We start from the raw sequence: 24,032 nt of genomic DNA, 5'->3' as shown, positions 1-24,032 counted from the left end.
GGGAATATGAGCAGGTTCAGCGCCATTTAAAAACAGTCCTAATAAGACCTGCATTCAGTCTTATGGGGTCAAATCTTGAAATAGTAATTATGCGTGTACAGTTTGGACAGGTCAGGCTGTTGGTCATTGAAGTACAGCATTGAAGTAAACCATTGAGACCAGGAAGAATATTGACTGGTGTGTCAATGTCCTTCATTATGCATTTCAGTCTACTGTTGCACAACTGATGTTCAAAATGTTTAATGTTTAGTATGCTTTAGATTATTTCATATTTTGTTCTCTAAATTTGTCCATTGTCATAAGATAAAGTTTAGCACTTGAACAGACATCAACTTAATTACAAAAATATGTATATGTTCACTGATGACCAGTATGTGATGTAAGGAAGTATATAAGACAATGTGTGGTACATACAGTATCTTCATTCTTTCTGCAAATAGTATGCAATTCTGTTTGAAAGTTTTCTGGTTTGTGCTTTCTAAAATTGTTTTTTAATATTTACTCCTCCCAGTAGATATATAATACTAGTAATAATGGACCATATTTCATTATAGTGATTTTTTTTTTCAGAAGGGCAAATATATTTGTGACACGACAGTACAAAGGCAGAATTATACTTGTGAGCTCTGGAATTTCTTGATTGAAAGCCACTGCTTATCTGATAAAATATTTGCAAGACTGAGGGTTTGGGTTAGGGCTTGGCTTTATTCTCCAGCGGTTTCATTAAGAATGAAAGCAGCAGCTGTGACTAAGGAAATGCTCCATTACAAACAAAAGGAAAATATGAATGTAAAGGTACTTGATTTCAGTGGGAAACCCAGTGTTTCCCTTCAAGGTTGGCCAGTTCAAGTAAGTGCCAAGACCCAGAGCCACCTGTGTAATTAAAGAGCTCCGTGTTAATGGAAGAGTGAATTGCGGTTAGCTCTGACATCACAGGTGTATTTTTGCCAGGTTTCTGCTTGTCAGTGTAACTCATTCATGCCTGTGATCAGAAGTGTGCCTTACCAGTTTCTCTTTAAAAAATTGTTTTGGAATTTACCCAGATTAAAAATATGGAAATTCAGAACTAGAAAAGATTCACTCTTGCAGGTGTTACACTCTGACTGGTATCTGACTGCATTTCCTTGAAATGTTTTAAATTCCAGGTATTCCAAACTACCACATTGAACCTACCAATCAAATGCTGTGTAGATCAGGGAAGGCTTAAGAATGCAATGACTCAAGAAAGGTTACAATCACATTCTATCACGGTGCTTGTTTGGTTGCTACTTCCAGGACTAATCTTTCACAAATAATTGATATATCCATTTAGGTCATTTCTAGGAAAGTCAGATGCAGTCAGATGAGTAGATTGTTTTTTATGACATTGTATTAACCAGATGTGATGTTGAAGTCACTGTACGTGCTAGGTAATATAAGCAGTTACTGGTCTCTTTATCCTTCAATTTTTCATAGTTCCTGAAGCTTATCTTTTCATACGGCTTTTATGAACAAATCAGGCTTCACTGAGCAAACTTTGGATACCAAGGCTGTCAGTGCTAAATAGCTTGGTTTTCACTGCAAAATACACCTGTTACCCCCTTGCTAATCTTCTAATTTTCTAATTCGAATTATCTTTCAATTGACATGTCAACTATTTCTTGTGCAAGTTGTGCATCATTCATTTGGTGAGGTTATTAGCAATTCATAATATGCTGCATGTTGTCACAGTAAAATATACATAATACATTGTGAGTGCACACAGATGTTTTTTAGGTGAGAGATGGGGAACGAAGGAGAGACGATGGCGCAAATAATTCTGAATTCTGAGTCATGTGTAATTAGAGCAACAAGGCATTTAAATGTAATCCACAACAATCATCTCATAATCATTTTCAAGTCACGGGGAAGAAAGTTAAGCCTTTTGGGGTAGCAACACGTAGAAAGTAAACAGCACGACAGATAGACACGCCGCAGTTTTACACAAGTGGAGACACTTCTGTGATGTAAGCATGCTGCCGCACAACTTGTGGGTAGCAGGGGGCTTTTTGTCTGGGACAGCCGTTACCCCTGGCAGCTGTTGTGAGGACCATGAATCAGACCTGATGCCTGGTGTCCCATTTCACGTTATTTCTTTGAATTGACATAGCTCACATTTTTTGTTGCCTCCTCATTAACATTTGGACCACCGTGGGCGGATTAAGAACAGTGCTGGCTCTGTTATCAAAGGCTATCGAACACCCATCATATAAAAAAGTTTTAGTTACCCCCCCCCACCCCCTACTATTTGGTTTCATTTGGCAATGTTGGGCTGCTAAAACAGTATATGTGCTGTTTTGATTGTGGATTAATTCTTCTGACCAAAGCCTCTCGACATATTGAGAGGTAAAAACAATGAATATAGATTCAACACATCAGTACATTCAACAATTAGTACATATCATGGTTATGCTCTTCTAATGTTGTACATTTATTTCATTTGCAATGTGGAAGTTTAGGCATGTTACCTGAAATGGCTTTTCTAGTGCCTTTGAACTGACATTGAAAGCCTCAGGCTGTAAGTTACTTCTCATGTAAAATGCAAGGAAAACTGAGCTTTTAAAAGCAATGTATTAACTACTTCAAAACTGGATTGTCTGCATGATTCCTAAAAAAAACATTTGAGAGTCCTGTTGTGAATGAAAAATAATTCTTATTTCAAACGTCAGGTATAACATACCTGTATATAAAGTACATATGTCTGCTTTTGCTGTAGACTGAAATATACAGTAGCTGCACCTTTGTGTATATGCTGTACATTTAAAAAATCAAGAATATTACCCTCCAAAAAACAAACAAACAGAAAATCAAGTTATTTCCCAGAAGGCTGCAATGCCATTTGTTTTGATGCAAGAAGTACAATTAATGTAGGACACTTTGCCTGATCTTGACTAGACTTAATAATTCTGTGCATTAATTATGCTTGTGTCACTGTTTCCAGGGTCAGCAGCTGTGATGGTGACACATTTAATTAGGCAGATGTGTGTATATAAGCTCCTTATAAAATCTCATCTTTTATAATAATTCAAAATTAGACTGTGTCATTCTTCCAAATAAACCAGACAGACGCATTCATTCAGGTCATTGCAGTTAGTAATCACATTATTTGGGTCCATCTTTTGGATTTTCATATTGTGACTCTTCACTATTTCTTCTTTCCTGGCATTTCATGCTGGAAGCTAAATCTTATTATTTGTTTTTGTTTTCTGTAATTTTGTCTTTTTGTGACACAGTGAATTTAAAACAGAAAACATATGTGATCTTTCATATTATACCCAGGTAATTCTGTCTTTTATTTTAGTTCACCAGCTTCTTAAACTGTAAGTTTTATGAGAGTGCTGTGAAAGCTACCATTATACAATAATCAGCAAATATAAGTCTCCATTTTTTTCCAGACAGCCTCGCTTTTGAAAAACGTTTGTGAATTTTGACTTTCTATTTCTAACTTGCTCATGGTCTGAGTTTGCGTTATTTTAGTTTGACTAAAAAATAAATGCTTACAAGATGTGGAAAATTAGTATTTATGGATATTTTAAACATAGGTTAAAGATTCATCTAGTTCCAAATACAACAGGGATTGTGTATTCTTTGAAAGGTTGCTAGCTGTACAAGCAGCTACATTTCAGTCATTTCCTCTTAGACTACCTAGCAAAGTTTCTCTCTAAATGTCTCTTTGAGGGTTTGAATAAAAATAGTGATTGTCTGTTAGTACTAATATTATGTCTTGATTTTGCTGGAGATCATAGTTTTTATATTTTTGGAGGTATTTGATGACACTTGGATTTGTTTTATTTAGTACTGTACATCTGTTACTAGATTAGTATTCTTTATTCTTTATTTCATTTTTGTATAATTGTACAGGACCTATTTTTAAGAGGCAGAATTGTATTTGGGAGCCATTCCGGGTGTATTCTACTACTCTTGATGACTTTTTCACATGAGAGTTGTGCAATAAATGGGATTTTCTGAAAAAGAAAGTTGGCATGAATTTCACAACAGATTACAGTATTACATGGGCTGTGTTCCAGTACGTGGGCACTCGCAGGAATGCTGTTTGTACATGTTTGAAAACTTTGACTCACTCTCTCACCTCACCTATTTTACCATCTAATTGTTAAACTCGCATAGTTAAGTGTTCAGTTCCTCCGTGACAGGAACCTGACATTTAAGATTAGAGGGTTGAATAATATAACCCTCTAAATATTACAGGTGAGAATAATAACCTGCAGAACAGATAATTCATTCACATTTCTGTGTTCATAAACATCTAAGGAAAAAAATAAGACCATTTCTCAAGAATTCCAGTTTTTTTTACTAACATTGACGAAAGAGTATCATCTCATTGGAAGAAAGAGTATTAGATTAAAATTTGAAACAGCATTTTATCCTCTTATTTTTTTTACTAAACTTTTGAGAGATGTTTTTTTAATGCTTTCTTCAGACCCACAGAAAGAACTACACTCCATCCAAACAGACCTCACTCAATTGGTGTCACTTCCACAGTGGGAACAGTGTTTTAAAAACATGGGAGGCTCAGTGGTTTTGTGGGAGTATGGAACAAACTGCCCAGCCATATTGTTGAATTTCCTGCTATGGCTTATTTTAAGAAAATGTCAAGAAATAGTTGGAAGAGATTCTTGGATCAAATCAGGCTTCCCCTTGGTTGCAAGTGTCCTATGTTCTGCACCACCTCAATACTCAAAATGTCTTGAAGAAAACAGATGTAAATGCTATGCATTCGCTGAGAGTGCTATCCTGTGAATGCACACCCTGAATGGCTCACAATAACTGGATGTCTTCATTTCGAATTCAATATTTACTTAGACCTTACAAGTGAAATGCTCTGTGAGGTACAGTATTTACATGCCTTCTGTGTTATTAGCCTGACAATTATCACGATCGAAAAAAAGATGGGCACATCCACACCATCTTGATCTTAAAGTTTGAACCTCATTATTTTGTGTGTTGTCTGTGTTTTCAGCCCCCCCGAAGCTGAAGGATGTGAAGAGTATGCAAGTGGAAGAAGGCAGGACAGCGTTTCTGAAGTGCGAAGCCAGAGCGGGGAACCCAGCTCCCGACTTCAAGTGGTACAAAGACGGCAAAGTGCTGTCTGGGAAAAACAAGCCCAAAGGCATTCGCATCAAAAAAACGAAAAAGTGAGAGGAAAATAAATATGTGCTTTCTGTGTATGAGTTGCTCGGAGAAAACTTAAAAATGGTGAATTCTGACCAAAGCTGTTTAACTTACAATCTGCGCAACCTCGTGTGTTTCTGCTTAGTTTATTGACATGCTGATACCTTGGTATATATGAATATATACTGTATATGCTAATCCCTGCATGGAGTCGAGTGAAATCCATGGTTTTATTATTTCACTCTGAAAGAGGCTAGGCATATTTCCCCTCTTACATGAAAGTGGTTTTAAAGCTGCTGGCTGTCAATTTTCATACAATTATTGTACCTGTCTTTGTCCTCACAGAGGCTTTTCAATGTAGAATTTAGTACTATTTGTTTTCTTTAATAATACGGATATATTAATGTTTTTTTTTTCCTTTTAAAGTTTGATATGGCAGACATAAAAAATACATTTAGACTGTTTTACCACGAAAAAGGTTGGTTTGTAGCACTCACATGCAATGTGATTTAGCACTCCCATCAACTCTTCAGTACAGTATTGATCACTGAAGTGACATTTACGTTTTTTACTGTCTCCTGCAGTAAGAAGGGCTCTGAAATTCGGATAAACAAAGCTGCGGAATCACATAGCGGGTCATACAGGTGTGAAGCCATCAATCAGCATGGAACAGACAGTTCTACTGGCAACCTCACAATCGTCAAAGGTAGGACCATAAAGGGGGTTCTTTTTACAGCACAATCTCATCAAGATGTTCTGTATGTTTTTATAAGTGCACTAAATCCTGGATATGGTCTTTTGAGTTTTGAGTATTTCACTTCCTCTACAGTATTTGCTGTGCAGTGCTAATTCAATTCAAGAGCAGAAATTATGTGCCCTTCAAAAGTTTTGGTATGGTCAAGTCAAATCAGTTCATTTTGATTTACCATGAAGCAATTTCTATTTATAATAATGAGATTAATATGAATATTAAGTACAGTAAAATGTACTTCTATTTTGAGGGTAATAAAAACATCCATTTGATCATATGAAAAAAACCTACTTTGTGTTCAATCTAGTGATTTGAAGTGACCATAAGTATTGAGAAACATTCACTTTAAATATATTAGGAACTTGTAAAAGTCAATATTTGGTTTGGCAGTTGTCACAGCAGTACCTGCTTGAGGTTGGCAAATCAGCTCACCTCACAAAATCATTTGAAATGTTTTGCTGCATCCACTTTGTGTTCCTGCTTATTCTTTTAGTATTCTGACTTGATATTGGTTTGGTCAGTCTGAGAGTTTCCACTTTCTTTCTCCTAATGAAAGCCTTGATTATGTGGGGTGTATGTATTGAGTCATTGTCATGCTAATGGAAAAAGTGCCATCCTATAAGTATGAAAGTATTTTCTTCTTCATAAGCAGATAAAATATTTTGGAAACGTCAGAATCATTTTCACTGATGCCATCATCAGTTACATCATCAATAAAGATGAGTGAGCCAGTTCCAGAGGCAGCCATGTCTGCCCAAGCCAGGGCATTCTTCAGCGATGAGGTGATGTTCTTTGGAGCATCTGCAGTTCCTTTCTTTTCTCCACACTTGAAACTTTCCATCGCTTTGGTCAAGTTTTTCTTGATCTCATCTGTCCATTAAGCTTTGTTCTCTACCTCCCCTGGCTCATCTTTGTACTTGTACTGAGGAAATTCTGAACCACAGTGGAGGTAATATCATGGCCTGGACATGCATGACTGTGTCTGAATAACCCTGAATTAAAAATATGTATTTTATTTGCCATTCATGTGAATCGCTTGATTGTAAATACAGATTGCTTGGCTGTCAGCTTGGATTTGTTGCCCCATCTTTCAGAGGGAAAGGTATTCATCCATATCTTAATCATGTCAGTCTATGTTTCCATTGAGGGGTGTTATTGTTATAAATACAGTATGTACTTAGATTCATTTTTCATTTGAATTCATTTTTGTAATTTTAAAGCTTGTTTTTTGCAGTTTGCAGTTGTTGAAAGATACTAAGTAAGATTGCACATTTTAAACATGACATTGTGTTTTAATTTCTGATGTACCCAGTGGGAGTGACTGGAGATCATAACTTCACGGTGTGTTATCCCATCTCGCTTATCAGCCCAGTCATCCTCCTCAGGTTAGCATGGTATTGCTGCTGCATGCCCAGCATAACAGATACATATTTAACACTGACTCAGGATAATGAGGTGTGTTCTCAATAGTTTGGTGGACTCCACTGATCAGAATAGATTATGTTCACAGATTCCATTAATTTAAGTTGCTCTCTTTCAGCAGCTAGAGAGCATCTTTTACTTTTTAAGCTTACAACATCCATTATTAGTAGTATTACTCAGTATGTGAAGTACGGTACATGTAGTATAAATAGCCGTAGTATACAATGATGTTTTGGCACTATAACAAACCTTCATGCCCCTGTGTAGTTTCTATGCCCTAGAGATAGAAATATGAACAAGAATTGCATTATATCGGAGGATGTAGTTTCCAAAGACATCTATTTATTACATCTAATACATAGTAAGCACTTTTCAGAAAATATAGGCTCCGGCTCCCCTGTGTCTGTATTGGGTAAAGTCATTAGACGAAGGAGGGATGGTAAAATGAGTTAGAATTGCCCGTCTTGGAAAGATCTTTTTGAGGACTTCAGTATTTCAGGTCTTTTCTTGGTTTTACCATTGGATCATTTATTGTTCTGTTTGTGGCTTTCTGATAATTCTGGTCATGTCTTTGCAAAATCAGATGTTATTAAACACGAAAGTGATAGAGTGAAACACTCAAACCATTAATATATCAGACAGGTAAATGCTTTTAGTCTGCTGGCCCTTGTCTCCTCCACTGTCTGTTCATAGTTTTGCAATAGTGCAGGAGTCATTGCTATTCAGGGCCGTTTAATCTGGATGCCTAATCACTTTTTTCAATTAGTGAATAGTACTCTTCTGAAATAGTGCCAAAGGAAAGTAGCTGTTTCATCCTTTCTCTTTCAGAACTGATCACAAAGCAAGGGCAGACCAGAGCCTAATAAAGCTATGTGACCGACAGAGGCAGTCACTCATTGCCATTAAAATACTAGTTTTTCCCCCCATTTGTTAAGACAACCCTTATTTAGAAGACATTCAGGGACATAAGTGAAAGCATTATTGTAGACCATTCTTTTGTCTCTTTTTAAATGAAATCCTTTTTGCAAGCTTACTTGAAACAGGGCACTTTGATTGCACTACAGTAGTTTTCTGTTAGTTTATTATTTTTTTTAATTTGATTTGCAGTTTGAATAAATAAGGAGCTGGTTTGTCAATGGAATGGATTTGAAAAGATTAATATTTATGTAGTGATGCCCTTCAGCTGGTCATGCATTTGAACATCAAGAACGTAGGATATCATGAAAACAAGAAGACACAATTTTATTTTTTCAAGTTTCATTTCATTGTATTCCAGTTTCATTTCAGAATGATTTAAGTAAGCAAATATCTTGTAGAGTAAGTTCTGCTTTATTTGGGATATGGGATACATGGGTTTCAAATACTTTGAGGATGCTGTGGAAAGTATTGGTTTTAAAGACTTGCTTGTTCTTTAAAGGGCTTCATGTTTAACTTTAAATTGCAAAACATAAGAGACCATCCTACTAGAGTCCACAGTATTCGATAATTGAGAAAATAAGTTCTTTTTGGTGTGATGCGTCTTTAAAAATGCAGATTCTTTTTTTATGTTTTCTCGGTTTTTGCATTCATTTTTTTCATGGCAGCCTTGGGTTAAGAAGGTGATTGACAGTTCTCCCTGATGCGTGTAAGGATCATTAATTGGGATTATAATTGTAATAATCCATTTTAGGCTCCCGTCCTAACGCCTGACTCATGCCCTGCTGTTCAGGCAGTCTGTTGCCATTGTCGCATCTTTGAAAAAGTGGCAGAGTTTCACAACTGGGCTTCATCCTGCCACTTTCTGGTCTTGCCCTGTGGGGTTCCTTGCACGCACTTCCAGCTGGACAGAGAAGAGAAAAAGTACAGAACTATTTCTTAGCTGTAACGGCACTTCAATTTTAAACGAATGACTATCCATTTGTTTAATTATTTCATAAGGTGAGGATAAGGAAGACAAAAAAAACTTTCAAGAAACCAGTGGCAAATAATATATTTTTTAATAAAAATGGTATCATGTAATTTTAACAGTCATTCATATATAATGACCAGCTAGCGGGTTGTACCTTCACAGGTGACACATAGCAACTTGAATGGAATCGGGATATAAAATGAAGCAGCGACTCACTGGGAGAGAAAATTAGTCCTGTTCTTTATTATTAACTCCTCATCATTCTGTGGCACACCCGGACACTTGTTTATTACAAGTTATTTTTGTACTCCCAGAGAATTCTTGCTGTTTTCTTGAGCAAGTGCTCTGCACTTCGACAGACTGCCATTATCACATGCAGCGGCAGTGTAGTGAAGTTACTCTTTTGGCACAGTGGCTGGTGGTGCGAATCTTACTGTCTGGAATTGTGTAACCTTGACCCTGCAGGGTTTTACCAGTTCTGTAAGATCCTTGTATGCATTTATGTCCTCATATTCAGTATGTGTGTATCTGTAAGACTGTACTTTAATGCATACCTTTCTTCACAATGTATTACTGCTTGCTAAATAGAAGTGTCTTGGCGGTACACAAGGGATTTATGATATGGTCAACAGAAAAAGTAAGGTGGAAACATTTAGTGTAGAAAATATATTTTATTTTATATATCCCAGTGATGGAAAAAACTGAATCAATGTGATACTAATACTATGCGCACAGTTTCCTTTTGGTTTGTTTGAGGGAAAGTTAAAGATGGAGCCATTTCAGCTCTATTTGATGGGAAGAAGTGGACCTGATGCAGCTAGCTATTGATTTGTGGTACTTCTTTCTGATTAGAGTTTCCTTGCAGGCTATACCATGTTAGAAAAAAAAAAAGCTTTGTAACTGGAAACCATGTGCTATCATTAGCCAAGTCACAGAGACAATTACTAAGTATGTTTGAGTTCTTCTTCCTTATGCTTGTAGAGGAAGTCATTTTTCATGCTTTCCAGGGACATCATGACCCGCGTTTGTCCCTGGTATTGGAGGAAAAATTATTGGTGTCTGCAAAGCTGAAAGCCTGTAAAGCTTCCCAATTAATTTCCATGTTCTTTGCATATACTATTTCTTTCCTGTATGTTTTACAGCTGTTCTTTTCCCAGGCTTCAAAAGAGCACTCACACTAGAAAAAGCAGTGTCTCTCCTTTCAAAAATTAGTCTTGGTAACTAGTTTAAAACACTCAGAATTCACCACATTAGGAATGGATTTTGTCTTTTTTCATTTATTTTCATTTACACTTGATTTAACAGTATTTTCAGTGTATTTAAACAGGAAGCCGGTCATAAAAGAATACTTATTAGCAATTTACAATAACAGTTCAATGATGACAACTAACATGGTCAGTTTTTCTAATTATTCAAGGTATCACGCAATGTACAGTATTTAGCTTCTTACTTGTCCTATAATGTGCATACAATACTGTACAGTATATGATATTTTCAGTACCCAGAGTTTTCTTAATGTTAGTGAAATACCTTTGTTCAACTGTACCACAGCAACACCCCACCTGGGATTTGAACCTGTGGCCCTCCAGTCTACAGCCCTAACTATAACTCCCTGCTGCTGCCTTTTATACTTAACAAAAAGAAAAAAATCCTTAAAACTGGAAAACCTGCTCGTCTAGTTCTAGCATCCTCAGAATTTATTGATTATTGATCTAAGGCTCTTTTTTGTGGACCATTTTATTCTTGTCAGAAGGATTCAGAGAAGGAAAGGGAAAATGGGCTCACCCATATAAAATGCTGATGGCGCTGACATTGCACTTGCAGTAAAATGGATGGGCCAGTTTATAATCCTTAAATACAGCTGGCACAACTAAACAGTATCAAAGATCATTAGCTTGATCCATTTGCATATTTAGGTCTGGGGGAATAAATCAGGGGATTTGAACTGTCTCAGCACTCAAGTTTAGCTGATACACTAGGATATGCTACCACTACGATTTATTAAATATACATACTTGCAGTATTCTCTTCTCTTTTGCCAACCAGCTTAAAAATGGATTTGTCAATCAGACATTTTTGTTCAAAACAGGTTAGTTATATCTTGTTTTGTGTACAAATTTTGCTAGGCCTTTGGAGCTTTAGTTGCTTGTAACGGTACTATAGCTTACTGTATACAGCAAGGTGCCAAGTGCAGCTGTGCTGCTTTGCTGTGTTGTGTTTGTGGAGATATGGCCTTTCATGGTGATAAGCGGTCACTCACTGCTTCAGCTCCCTTTGTGCAGTTCTGGTGTAACCTTGCCACTTTGCTCCAATGCACCGCATGCAATTAGGACAGAAGAATGATCTTGAACAAGAGGAGGCCATCTAGTCTGTTTGCTAGTTTCTAGCTATTTGATCTGAGGATTTCATCCAGCTGTTTCTTGAAAGAAGTCAGGGAATTGGCTTCAAAAACATGGCAAGGAAAACTAGTAGAGGATAAAACAAATATTTTTCACATCTTCTGAATGTAATGATTCCTTTATTTGACCAGGTCAGTCAGCAGTGTATGAATTCTCATTTGCAAAGATGACCTGGAGGTCCATTTATACAGGATGGGGGTGGGGGGACTTACTAAAGCAAGTTGAGTGAAGCACCTTTGCTCAGATGCACAACAGACGTCAAGTTCTGTAGCTACACATGTATCCAAGTCGCCACTAAATACGGGTTTAAAAAAAGATTATTGTAAAAACCATGACAATGTCAGATTTTAGCTGGAGCTCTCAATCACATATTTGAATGCTAAAGCATGATTTCTTCTAAGCTGGAAACATTATGCATATTAAAAACTGTACCTTTGCAAGGTTGCCAGCATCTATTAAACACAGCATATCAATATTCTTAGGAATCTTTGAAAATATATCTCTAATCTTATGTGGATTATTTGTGTTGCCAAGGTTAATTATTCTTCTAAGATCCTTTTAAATTTCTGAAATACGTTTTGTCTTGTCATCTTGAGCAAACTGTATTACTTCAGTGAAGGGACATGGGTGGAGTTGGCCTCAGTCTCACATTAATACTATGATAAATAAAGAAGAACACAGTGCTTTTATAGTGTAATTGTGACTCATTCTTTCTTTCGATACTGACAGCGTCCTAGCATTAAAAAAACAGATAAAACGGATTCAGACTGACATTTTCATACCATGAAAGAAAGAAAACATAAGAAATGTGGCAAATGGAGGGAGATCAGTTGGCCCATCTTGTTCATTTGGTAGCTCACTGGCTGAGTGAGTCTAAAATTGTGTCCAGACATTTCTTAAAATTGAGAGTTTTGTTCTCATTCACCTGTTCCACCTGCAGGCCCTTTGTATAAAGACGCTTTTCACAAACTATGTCCTAAACCATTTTAGTTTTTTGCTCTTCTGTCCCCCTGTCCTTGTTCCTGTCCTAGTCTCCCGAGTTAACCTGTTAATAAAGGAATTCAGTTCTCTTTTTATCTCCTTTGTTCTGAACTGAAGATATTTACCTCCCTTTACTCATCTGTATATGATCAAGAATCATCCTTGTTGCCTTCATTGAACTCCTTCTGAGGCCATAATATACTCTTTGTAGTGTTATGACAATCATTGAACATAGTATACTAAATGATGTCCTTTTAGTGTGTTGTAAGGCATAATATCAAACATGGGTGTAAGTTGCACAGTTTGCAATATATATCCAAACATTCCATTTGCTTTTTTATTACTTCCCCACATCGCACTTATTGAGGACATTAAAGAATTTCCATAATCAGCCAGATTACTTCAGAGTGTAGCTCTGAATCAACACGTTGTGATTTTAGTATTGTGTGTGCCCCCGTTACCTGTGTGGATCTACTTGTCAACGTTAAATTTCATTCACCAAGAGTTTACCCAGTCCATGATTTTGTCTTTTTGCAAATCTCTTGCTGCCATTTGTTGTATTCACAATATACATATAGTCGCTTACTCCAAGGTTTGCTATGTGTGGTCCATTAGCCAAATCATCAATCCTTGTACGGTGCCTTGACTCACTAAGAGCTGCATTTTTTTAATGCTTTAAAATCATCTTTGTAGAAGCAGAAGCTTTTTCAAGTGGCAGTCATTTCTCGGCCAAATGTATGTGTTCCTACTGCTAGCAGTAGAAGTCCTTGGCTTCCCCCTTTGATTTGAAATCTGATCGTGAGTTGTTACAGGTGTCTGAGACTGACCAGCATGGAAAGTGTGCGGCATTCCCAAATGTGGACGGAGTCACTAAGTAAACATTTTTATCTTTTGATAGGTATGTTACTGTGATAAAAATGGGTATGGAATGTTATGAATGAAATGTTATTTGTGTAATAAACTCCGGCAAAGCTGCTGCTGTTGAGCAGAGCTGTGGCTTTGTTTTTGTTTTAAGAGGGTTGGAATTTTGGAGTCTAAATATGAGAAATTCATTATTTCATAGATGCTGTGTAAACGTAATTTGTAGTACATATAAGATTCCATTCTCAATATGTTATGTGTAGATTAGGCTTTAAACAGTATCTTCTTTTTCTGTCATATTACAGAATACTGTTTTCATTACAGTATAGCCCCCTGTTAGCTATCTCAACAGTACATAACCCTTTTACTTTTTGGTTAGTGATTTATTTCTGAATACACTGTACATCTACTCAAATCAATGTGGATGGATGACATGTGGATGAAATGTTTCTGACATCTTGGTAAAGTTTGACTGAGAGTGAGGTGTTGTTTTCTGTGTTGCCAGGTTGGTAAAAGGTTGGTAAAAGCAACAGCAAAATGTATACAATTTTAAAAAGTTTGTAAGTTTATATCTTTTTTTATGTTCCATCATTTTGCTTTATGATTATAGTCTTATGACATTTTAATACTTGTATACTGAAGGTGGAATATTGCCTTTAAGTTCTAAATCAAACTTTAATGCCTGGTGAGCAATTTAAGGAAAATAATATTTTTCAGGGATACATTTTAAATCAGTACTTTCGTATTCTGCATTTTTGAAATTTTGTTTTATTCATTTTACATTGTCTAAACTAGGTCAAGAACAAAGAATACAGTTAAAGGACAGAGATATAATAGATATTTAGTTTTCAATAGAGATTGCTTGTCAGGTTTATTATTCCAGAAGTCAAGTGGCATTATTTAATGTCCTTCTTAAGCATAAGTGACAAAGTAGAGCAAGGATATTAAAAATCACAGCCTATCTAGGACAAATATGAGTTTTCATACCACAGAGACTAGCTTAGTTAAGGTGTTTCATGTTTGATAAAGAAAATGAACAAAAATAACCTAACTTTAATATTACTGCTCATTCAGATCACAGGCATCTACAGTATAATTATTTTACTTCTTTATTCTTCTGGGTTCTTTCACATCTCAAACACAATGCAATTATTGCATTTTGACTGCAAGACATATTTTTAATAGACTGTATTTCAAACAGAAGCAAAGATATATAAGAAAATCAGAAAATGCTTTAGGCTGGAATCCAAGCAAATCAGTCTTGGTAATTGTCAGAATTATTTTCTGACACTATCTAATGGGTTACATTTCCTGCAGTTATTCTTAATACATTAATAAAATTGCCTAGGCATTTATGAATTGCTTAAATTGTCCAGTTAACGTGTAGCTCAGCCTTTTTGCCCTTGTGTTTATGGAGTGCAGTATTGGTGTTGATAATTCAAAGACATTTTTGGCAGGTTGCAAAAAGATGGATGAGAGCATTGTGTATTGCTTATTCCATCATACTTGTCATTGCTCCATACAAGCATTGCACTGAGCAAAGAGAAAATTAAGAAGTTAAAAAACCGTAGCAAAACTACAGTATGTATCCAATCTCTGATGACTCAGAAAATAAAATAATTTTAAGTTGCATAACAAAGTAAGATTTACAGGAGATAAGCAAAAATCATTTGTTCTCATTCACTCGGCTGTTGATTGTGTCTTTTGCAGGTTTTGTGTTTTAATTGAAAACAGTCAATTTTAGAATAAACCTCGTAGTCAAAATGTGATTAATCAATTTTAAATTTTTTTAATATATAAAGTAAACTTTGTAGGTGTCAGTTGCAGTGATTAAACAAAGTATATTAAATGAGGGTTTTAAAAGAAGTGGTACAGAGTCTATGGCCCTTAAATACAGATTACTGCTTACTTTGTGAGAATCAGACACATCAAGCCTCTGGGATCAAATCTGAGAATCCACAGCAGTGTTATTGGGATGCAACTTTATAGATGTTGATTTGCACAGGATCTTCCAAAATCTCACTCGAAAGTGAGACCATTTCTATTCGTCGCTCTTGCACTCTTGTTCTGCAGTGTTTCCTGCTAAAAACTTCAATATTGTAAGGATAAAAAAATATACTCCTGTTTTTATCGTGGATGGAAATATTCAGTTGGTTCAGCTGATCAAAAATACAGGTACTGTAGGTAGGCGGGTTGGTTATGAAGCTCATTAATGTAGTTCTGTCCCAGGAAGGACTTTATCTAATCTTTAACTCAGTTCAAGAAAGTGGTTGCATTCCCCTCAGTGGAGATTTACAGGTCTATAAGATTGAAATGATGTATTATTATAAACTCCTAGATCTTTTTTATAAGTATCTTTTTCACTCTCAGAGTTTCCTGTCTTAAATTTAGAGATAATTATGATCATATAATCATATATATGGTTCTCCACTAATATCTTAACCCCTCCAATTGGTTCGTTAACCTCTTTATCCATTTACCAGTTCTCAATCCAAAGATATGCATCATGCACTTAATCAAAAACCTTAAAATCTTAATATACTGTACTACATCATATGCTCTTCATATCCATTACTGCTTTTCCTTATTCAACCGACTCTTTATAAAGATAGATTAACAAGACTCGCATTTTCTAAATCCATGTTGAGTATACGCTAGTATCCTATTGCCTTACAATTGATCTACTAGTTTACTTCTAATTATTGTTTGCGTATTGTTTCCCATATGCAGTGGAAGACGAATTGGTGTGTAATCCGAATTGATCTAAAGCCACTGAATTGTTTTATCAGCATGTTCTAACACCGTTGCAGGGTGGAGCATTTGAGGTTTGTGTCTTTTTCAGCATACCTTCGTTTTTTATTCCTTCCGTGGCTTCTTTCATCAGACAACATACTGTTCAACAACACATAAAATATCTTGGTATTGACTGGGCCAATAGGAAGCGAAATACTTTTTGTAGATTTCCAGTGGCACATAGCACCATTAAATGGCTGAGACTCATTTGCAAAGCTAATGTTTTATTAGTGAAAAGCAGCCTTTATTTTCATTTAGACCTTCTTCATATTTAATTATATCCTGTCCCTGCACTGACTTCCTACTTGCTGCATGCATTCAGTTCTACGCCTTCTACTGTGTAAACCACTCTGCTCCCTCCTGTCTGCAGTTACTTATCTCTCCTTACACTCCCTCTTGACCCCTCCCTTTCCTTTCCCTTTGTCTTCCCCCAGACAGTCTGTACCGCCTCTCTCTTCTCCTATTTCCAGAGCCCATTCATTCTACACCCTTGCTCCTCAATGGTGGAAAGCACTACCGTCAAAAATTAGAACTGTCCGGGCCCTGACCACCTTCTGCTGCCTGCTCACAACTCAACTGTAAAGACAACGCTGAAATCCAACCTTCTGTAACTTTTTCAGAGTAATAAACTAATCTTCTAATTCTCATACTGGTAATGTAATTACCAATTACTCTTATTCACTGTAAAAGTAGTGCTTATGGTTGCCTGATTTGTATTGGCCTTACTGCTGTGTTATTAGTTGCCCAATTGTGTTCTTTTTGTTTCCAGATTGTGGAAACAGATTGAGAGTCTCCCTGGGTTAAGAGTTGACTGAATTAAGTTTAAGATAATTAAATGTGTTCAGTTCATAGTGAAGGAGTTTTAGGCTATAGTGTAGACGTACAGTACATTTAGCTTCTATGCCATTCCTGTGAAACATTCTATGTTTTATTTTATTTTCAATCCCCCTTTACTGTTTCTGTGTCAATCCAGATGAGAAAGGTTGTTTGATCTTGTGAGATGAGCTGGTAAAATGAACTATACTATGAAATATCACTATCACCCAAAGAACTGTTATCCTTCAGCAAGTTAATGATGTGCATTTCAGTAGTGCAAAATGCAAGCTTTATAACAAGTTTTATTTGATTGTCAGTGTATCAAAGCATCTACATAAACCAAGCACTGCCTCTTATTGTCAAAAATGCAAAATCTCATTTTTTATCTGTTCTTTCAGCCTGGTGTCCCAGATTAGAGATTTTATTTTCTGGTTACATGACACGAATCTGTTTATATTTTTTCCACCATAAAGAAACAACAGAAAGAAACAAAACATGTCAAAAGCAACGATGGATTTGCTTTTTTATCTTACTTTCAGTTTTCAGATATTATTTACATGCTTCAGTTTTTTTTATTCAGTTCATTCTCTTGAGCTGATTGCTACTCCAAATACTTAAAAGAAGACTGGGTGCGATGTAGACTAATAACAAGCTTATTCTTTCTGAAGACAGTATATAATTTGATAAAAATATTGAAATATGTTCTGCACTGGTCTTTACCAAAAGCATAGGGAAGAAGTCATTGTGTTCTGACTGTTTTTACATATTTTACATTAATGAAACAATGTATTTATTACCACAGTGAAATGTTATATTAACCTACAATTAAATTGAACCCATGTTGTATCCCCATGCTTCACTCCAATAAGCTAGAAGTTCTTTTCTTGTATGCAACTCTTAAACATCTGCCATTTGGAAAGGGTGCCCTCAGGGTTAACAGTTAAGAGTGAGTAGTATTAGTGCAACACTGACAATCAGCTTGTAGTCTTTTGGGAATGGAACTCCATTCCTTCCTCATTTATCAGACTCCCAGCGCAAATAGCAGAGGTATGCTTCTGCATGGCTGTAATGTTTGGAAAAGAACAGGCTAGACCATCGTAAAACTAAAAGCTACACTTATTTAAAAACACAAAATGTATATGGACCATAATCAACTGTGGTGTAGTTACTGATGTATTAAGTAGTTGAGAAAGTGAAGCTTACAAGAAGATGTTTAACTCATCTGTTTACACTGGATTAATTTGTGAAAACAATTATCTGGCAAATTATAAATTGTGGCTAATTAGCTTTCTGGCATAACTAAAAAATCACATGGCCCTCAATTTCATGTGATATTATTTTCCACGTTTTTACAGTGAGTTCTTGAACCACAAAAATAAAGAAAACAGACATCCAGACAACCAAAAGCTGCAAAGTACTCATTAATAATTATCCTACATCATTGACTTCAGTTTAATTTTAGTGCTTGCTTTAAACAGTTGTTGTTTGCAGACATCTGCTTTGCCTTCAGAGAGTATTTATCCTCAAAGAGCATGTCTTATTCATTTGCTCATATTAAACATTCGGCACCTTACAGCAATTAAAGATGCACTGCTCTTAAGGCAGATTGTCATATAATTGGCTTGAGTGGTTGCTTGTCAATGAGATTACACATATTGACTAGTGAAGGATCCTGTGTCAGCTAGGAGCTGTTCACCGGAGTAGTGCTGAACATCCCCCATCCCTCCTCCTCTATCGCTCCTTGTGGGCCTCGGTGAGGAATGTGGTCATGAGTACAGCATTAATGATAATGGAGGTCATTGCCTTTTTTGCATAAACGAAATGGCTGTTCCTTCCTGCCCAAAGATCCATTACATGCACAGCTGGAACTCTGCAAATTGTTACTCTGTCAGGCAGCACCCACAAGTCCCTATCGCGAGACTGATGAGGTTTTGCTACAGGCACCAAAGATACAGACAGAGGATCGTGGAAGAGGAAACTAAAGCACCCTACTGCTCTGGATTATATGCAGCCTATTAGAAGTGTTGTATTGTGTGTCATTTTTGTTCAGTTTTACTTACATTTGCCTCTTATCACTGATTTTCTGATGGATGACTGATGGACAGCTGTATGACCTTGCACTGCCTTTCCGTGCTGTATGTTCATACATGGTCTCTTCACAGTGCTTAAGGGGGATAATAAAGGCTTCCTATCTCTTTAAAAGCCTTCATTGTTTGTACGTCAGCGGAGAGATGACTGCATTATTGAATTCAATCCTTCCTCTGAGACCTTGTCCCTTATTTGCTAATAAAAGTTATGCTTGACTGTTTTTGGCAAGATTCACATCTCATCTCCTAATGTACTGGCAACCATCCGTCTGCCAATAGCTAGATATTCCCCTCCACTCTGAGCAGCACATGGGGAATTTTCTAGGTCAATTTTTTCTCTCTCTCTTTCACTATAAATAATACATATAACTTCCTGTAAATGAGTGCATGTAGAGAAAAAATTATCCTTTTTCCTGTTTAGTTTAAGGAATAATTACAACTGACTAGAGCCCTGCTTCATCTTTAATTAAATACATGACTATTAGAAACCCTTTTCTGCATTTAGATGTTAAGAATGCTGCTTTCTGGTCATATCTATTAGCTAATTATTGTTTCACTTGAATAATAATTGAATGAGCCCAATTTTCAGATTAGCTTTTATGTAAGTGGTATCAAGTGATTAAGCTAAAGATAATGTTGAAGTATTTTCAGTATTTGAATTTTCCTTGGGGAAGTGTTTACATTACCAGTATGTTATTTGAATTTACCTAAAACCTGCTGCAGAGATATTTAAAAATAACAGTTTTTCCTAGGTGAGAGAAATGGATGCTTAGTCCTAGTTTTTTTAATTACAAAGAATAACTTATTTTTTTTTTAAAAGTAGCAAATCATTTTGATTTTGGTTCTCCTCATAAGTGTGATTAGGTGGGAGCAAAAAAAACATCAGTTTTGTCTATTTATGTAAATCAGCCTTAAAAGTAGACTTGTTTAATATTAAATAACAATGTTATTCTTTTTTTCTTTCTTGAATAATGTATAATGGTGACATTGAAGACGAGTGGAAACTTGAGCTGTTAATATTAAGACATGAGAGGATGATTTCTAAAAGGGCCCTGGGTTTTTAAAGGTCCTTTCCATATACATACTTCTAAAAAAATAACTTCATATATTCATTTCAAACGTGTGGCGGAAAGCTCTCTGAAATGTCACCAAATGCACAACAATATAACTCCGTCTGATCAGAAGACAGCTGGAGAAATAAAACCCTGAATTAGTAGCCAAATTCTGAAAAAGAAGTAATGGTATGAACTAAAGCTCTGAAGCAGGCCTGAACCTTTATTTCATGATAGATCTACATTATGACATTGGCTGATGTCAAATCCTTTGCAGAGCTTCCAAAAGTGAGACTCCATTGCTGACCCTGAAACATTATATTAAAGAATCTTGAAATATTTCTGAAATTAATCATGGGAAAAGAGTTCATAAGGAAAGACCTGTATTTGTAACATAGACTGATGAAAGTGTGCTGTATTGTTAAAGCAAGATAACTGAAGCAAATTTTCAATATGTGAATCTTTGGAACTAGATAATAACATTAGGCAGTCTCACGTGATATTATTTTTTTTCCTGCTGAATAATTTAAATATCCCTAATTAAATAGCACCACAACAAATGAAATAAGCTGAATATAATTAATGTTAAAGGCAATTAAGAAATCAATGTAAATTATTTAAGGGTCTTTGACATTTCCATCATTGTGCTTTTCTTTATTATGGGGAGTTAAATATCACAGGTTTTAATGAATTACTGAAGATTAAAAGGCAAGAGTTAAAGGCTGATTATTATAATTAACCTTTTTTCGGAACAATTTGAAGTGTTTCATACCATCTGTGAGAACAGCTGCTTTATAGTTTAGCTTGTGGAAAGGAGTTACTGAACCTGAAGTGGTCGGTTGTGTAAAAGTTGTGCCTATACAGGCTAGACTCATACCAGTGTAGTAAATTGATTTGGCAATCTGTGTTTCTCTACATTGAGGGGACAGCTCTAGCCTTCTTTGATTTCCAGCAGCTTTCCTCATCACGATTGTCCTGCTGCCTGAGCATTCACTCTCTGTAATGTACTAACTCACCTCCGCTGTGGTGTCAGCTCTGCTGCACTGTGCCCCATTGTGCTCATTTCCATAGCACCCTGCTCCTTTTAACCTGTCTGACTCTGTCTGGAGACCAAGGAGCTGGAACTAGATATGGTATTAGTGTGTCGGCTGTCTGCACAGAGCTAATCCATTAGCTGGGATGCAGTGCTGTAAAGTGAAATTACTGCAATATCTAGATCAGTAAAACAAATAATAACAAGGCCAAACTACACATCCCCCTCAACACATACTGAGTGTAAATGATCCCCACAATTTGAATTAAGTAACAATGTACTGTAGCACATGAGTATATAACTTACACATATACATTATGGAAGATTTAGTAATAGATAGTTTGCTAATATATCTGGGTATACGAAAACGCATATGGTTCAGCCTTTACCATTTTTTTTTGTCAGATATTCACCTTTTTATTCATGTTAATTATAAGTGATAATAAGGTAACAAGCAGGACACCACTTTTTTCAGTTGGACATCCATGGCGCTCCTCACTCAAACTAAGTTTTAGTGTAAGTGTAGTCCAACCCATTGACAGGTTCATGGTAAATAGTTTTGTTCTCGATTTGTACAAGTTGTGACCTAAAATCTCCATATGGGTTTTTTGATCCTAGAGCAGATAGTTTCTGTTTCTTATGTTATTGCTTTTTTTAGCCCTTTTCTCTTTTACGTCTTCTTCTGAGCAGAATTACAACTACCATGGCTTAAGAATGCAACTCATATCATGTTAGCATGCTAGTGCTGAATATGTGACAAACTATCACATTTAAAAATGATCTCCTCCAGATCTAGAAACTAGCTTACTCTGTTCCTTTCCTCAAATCTCAGCGATTCCTGGCAAACAGCAATGAGCTCTTTTCATTTCTGTGGGATATTGATGGTCTCCTAAAAGAAGCCGAACTCTGCAGACAGATTTGTCTTCAGGTCTCACTGTGCTCAACAAGGAGCAGTGTTGTCTCTTTTCATGTTGTAAATCAACTGTCATTCACATCCTGCACTAGTGCTGGTACTGTACCATAATTCTGGAGAGCTGTCCTCTGACACTGAGGAGCACCATGTAAAGGGAAAAAAACAAAAATAAGCATGGATGGCGAAACCATTGCTAGTTATTTTATACACATTAATAAAGAATATATGAGTACTATAGTCTTTTTTCGAACATTTTACATCAGAATTAATTTTCATCAGATGCCTATATATAAAAAAAACATTAAAAGTCTTTCTTAGACTGGGAAGAAACTGCAGAAGAAAAGGGGGTTACGTGTGTCACAGTGGAGACCAATTGAAGACCAATTGGATTTCATATGATGAAATCGGAAGGACTTTCCCTGGTAAAAAGAGACTTTCACATTGACTTGACCTGTAAACCATGCTTTTCTGCTACAAGCTGTTCATGTGGGCAGCAGTCCCTGGATTTTCTTTACAGGAGCCTATTAGCAAAGTGATAGATTAGCAGCTCATTGGGGGATTTTTGCAAGTCTATTTGTTGCACACAGATCTGTTAAGAGATTGTCTCTCTTAAGCCTGACAGTGCATGGATGGAGTGAAACGTCATGCTGAATTCTTCCCTGATAATTCTGGCAAAACAATGAGGACACAGAGAGTGTCACTGCTGCACTGGATGACAGAGCAGATTTATATTAATATTCAGATTGAAATAATCTCCCCTGCTATTGGAACATGTTTTATTTTAACATATATATATTTTATAATGCTTTAAATTAAATATGATTACATTTTGAATAGCACAGTAACATTAATACTTCTTAAGCCAGAGAGGGTATTAATGTTAATATTTTGTCAGTTGCTTGGTTAGGGTTCAGAAAGTTGGAAATCCATGCAAAAGATCGGCTATTTCAGGCTTCGTTTATCTTCTGAAGAGCCCATTTCTTTTTTATGTGAGTGATCCAAATGAAGTAGCACTAAATGAGAGTATTTCAAAAAGCAATGCAAGGAATCTGTCTGCAATTATTTATATTGTCCCTGTGATATCATCAACCCAGAACAGCGGCATGTTAAACACTATGCAAATGTGTTTGAAAAATGCAGGTGGATGAGATGTGAAGGTAAACATTAGTGTTCCAAACTCAAAACAATTGCCAAGTCACAATACAGTCATTGGGTTTTAGCCCTTTTCCATCCCCCTGAGGCAAGAAGTGGGTACAAAAGGGTTAAGTGCTCCCCCAGGAGGTGTTTGAGTTTTTGTGCTAATGAAGTTGGATTAAGGACTCTGATTGTTAACCCTTAAAGCCTGTATATGACCCATGAAGAATAGTGCAGTGTAATGATTTTTTCACTGGTAACAGTTAAACTGCTGTATTTTTTTTAAAGATGATACTGAGCTAGGGACTAATCTTCCAAATAAAAAAAATTGAAATGTTTATCTTTTCGTTGTAAAAGCAAAAAGGCTAGTGTTTGAAATTCATGCTTTCCATAGCAGTTGCAGAGTTCTGAACATTTAAGTACTGTATTTACACATTCTACTAAGCGGTAAACAAGCTGGTGAAGTCTGGAAATAGATTTTCCCCTACTCCTGAGAGGTAAAGTTAATAAACGAATAAAGAAAGCTGACAATAATACTCTAATCACAGAAACACAGCATGCATCTTTAATTATTTAAGTCCTGTTTCTGTCTGTCAATAACTTTATTTTTTTTAAATCCCTTGTCCAAGACTCATTAGTAATATGAAGGTCTGAATAGTGTAGCATATTTCCTGATCAGAGGTACAGATTTACTTTCACAGTAATAAACTTCAAGTAGTCTCTATCCGGTGAAATATTTATGTACAGTCGA

The 24,032-nt window shown here is 36.1% G+C and overlaps 1 protein-coding gene across 4 annotated transcripts in view; it reads left to right on the top strand.

Moving 5' to 3' along the window:
- Positions 1-24,032, top strand: part of nrg1 (neuregulin 1) — a 241,922-nt gene that overhangs the window by 166,716 nt on the left and 51,174 nt on the right. For all 4 annotated transcript variants that reach the window (XM_088629224.1, XM_088629223.1, XM_088629226.1 and 1 more), the window contains exons 2-3: positions 5,000-5,174; positions 5,736-5,857. In XM_088629224.1, coding sequence (XP_088485350.1) covers positions 5,000-5,174; positions 5,736-5,857 — 297 coding nt within the window. The remainder of the gene's footprint in view (positions 1-4,999; positions 5,175-5,735; positions 5,858-24,032) is intronic.

The sequence above is a fragment of the Lepisosteus platostomus genome, chromosome 4 (assembly GCF_059453375.1).
Source record: "Lepisosteus platostomus isolate fLepPlt1 chromosome 4, fLepPlt1.hap1, whole genome shotgun sequence".
Lineage (NCBI taxonomy): Eukaryota > Metazoa > Chordata > Actinopteri > Semionotiformes > Lepisosteidae > Lepisosteus > Lepisosteus platostomus.
This window is presented reverse-complemented; position numbering and strand designations above follow the sequence as displayed.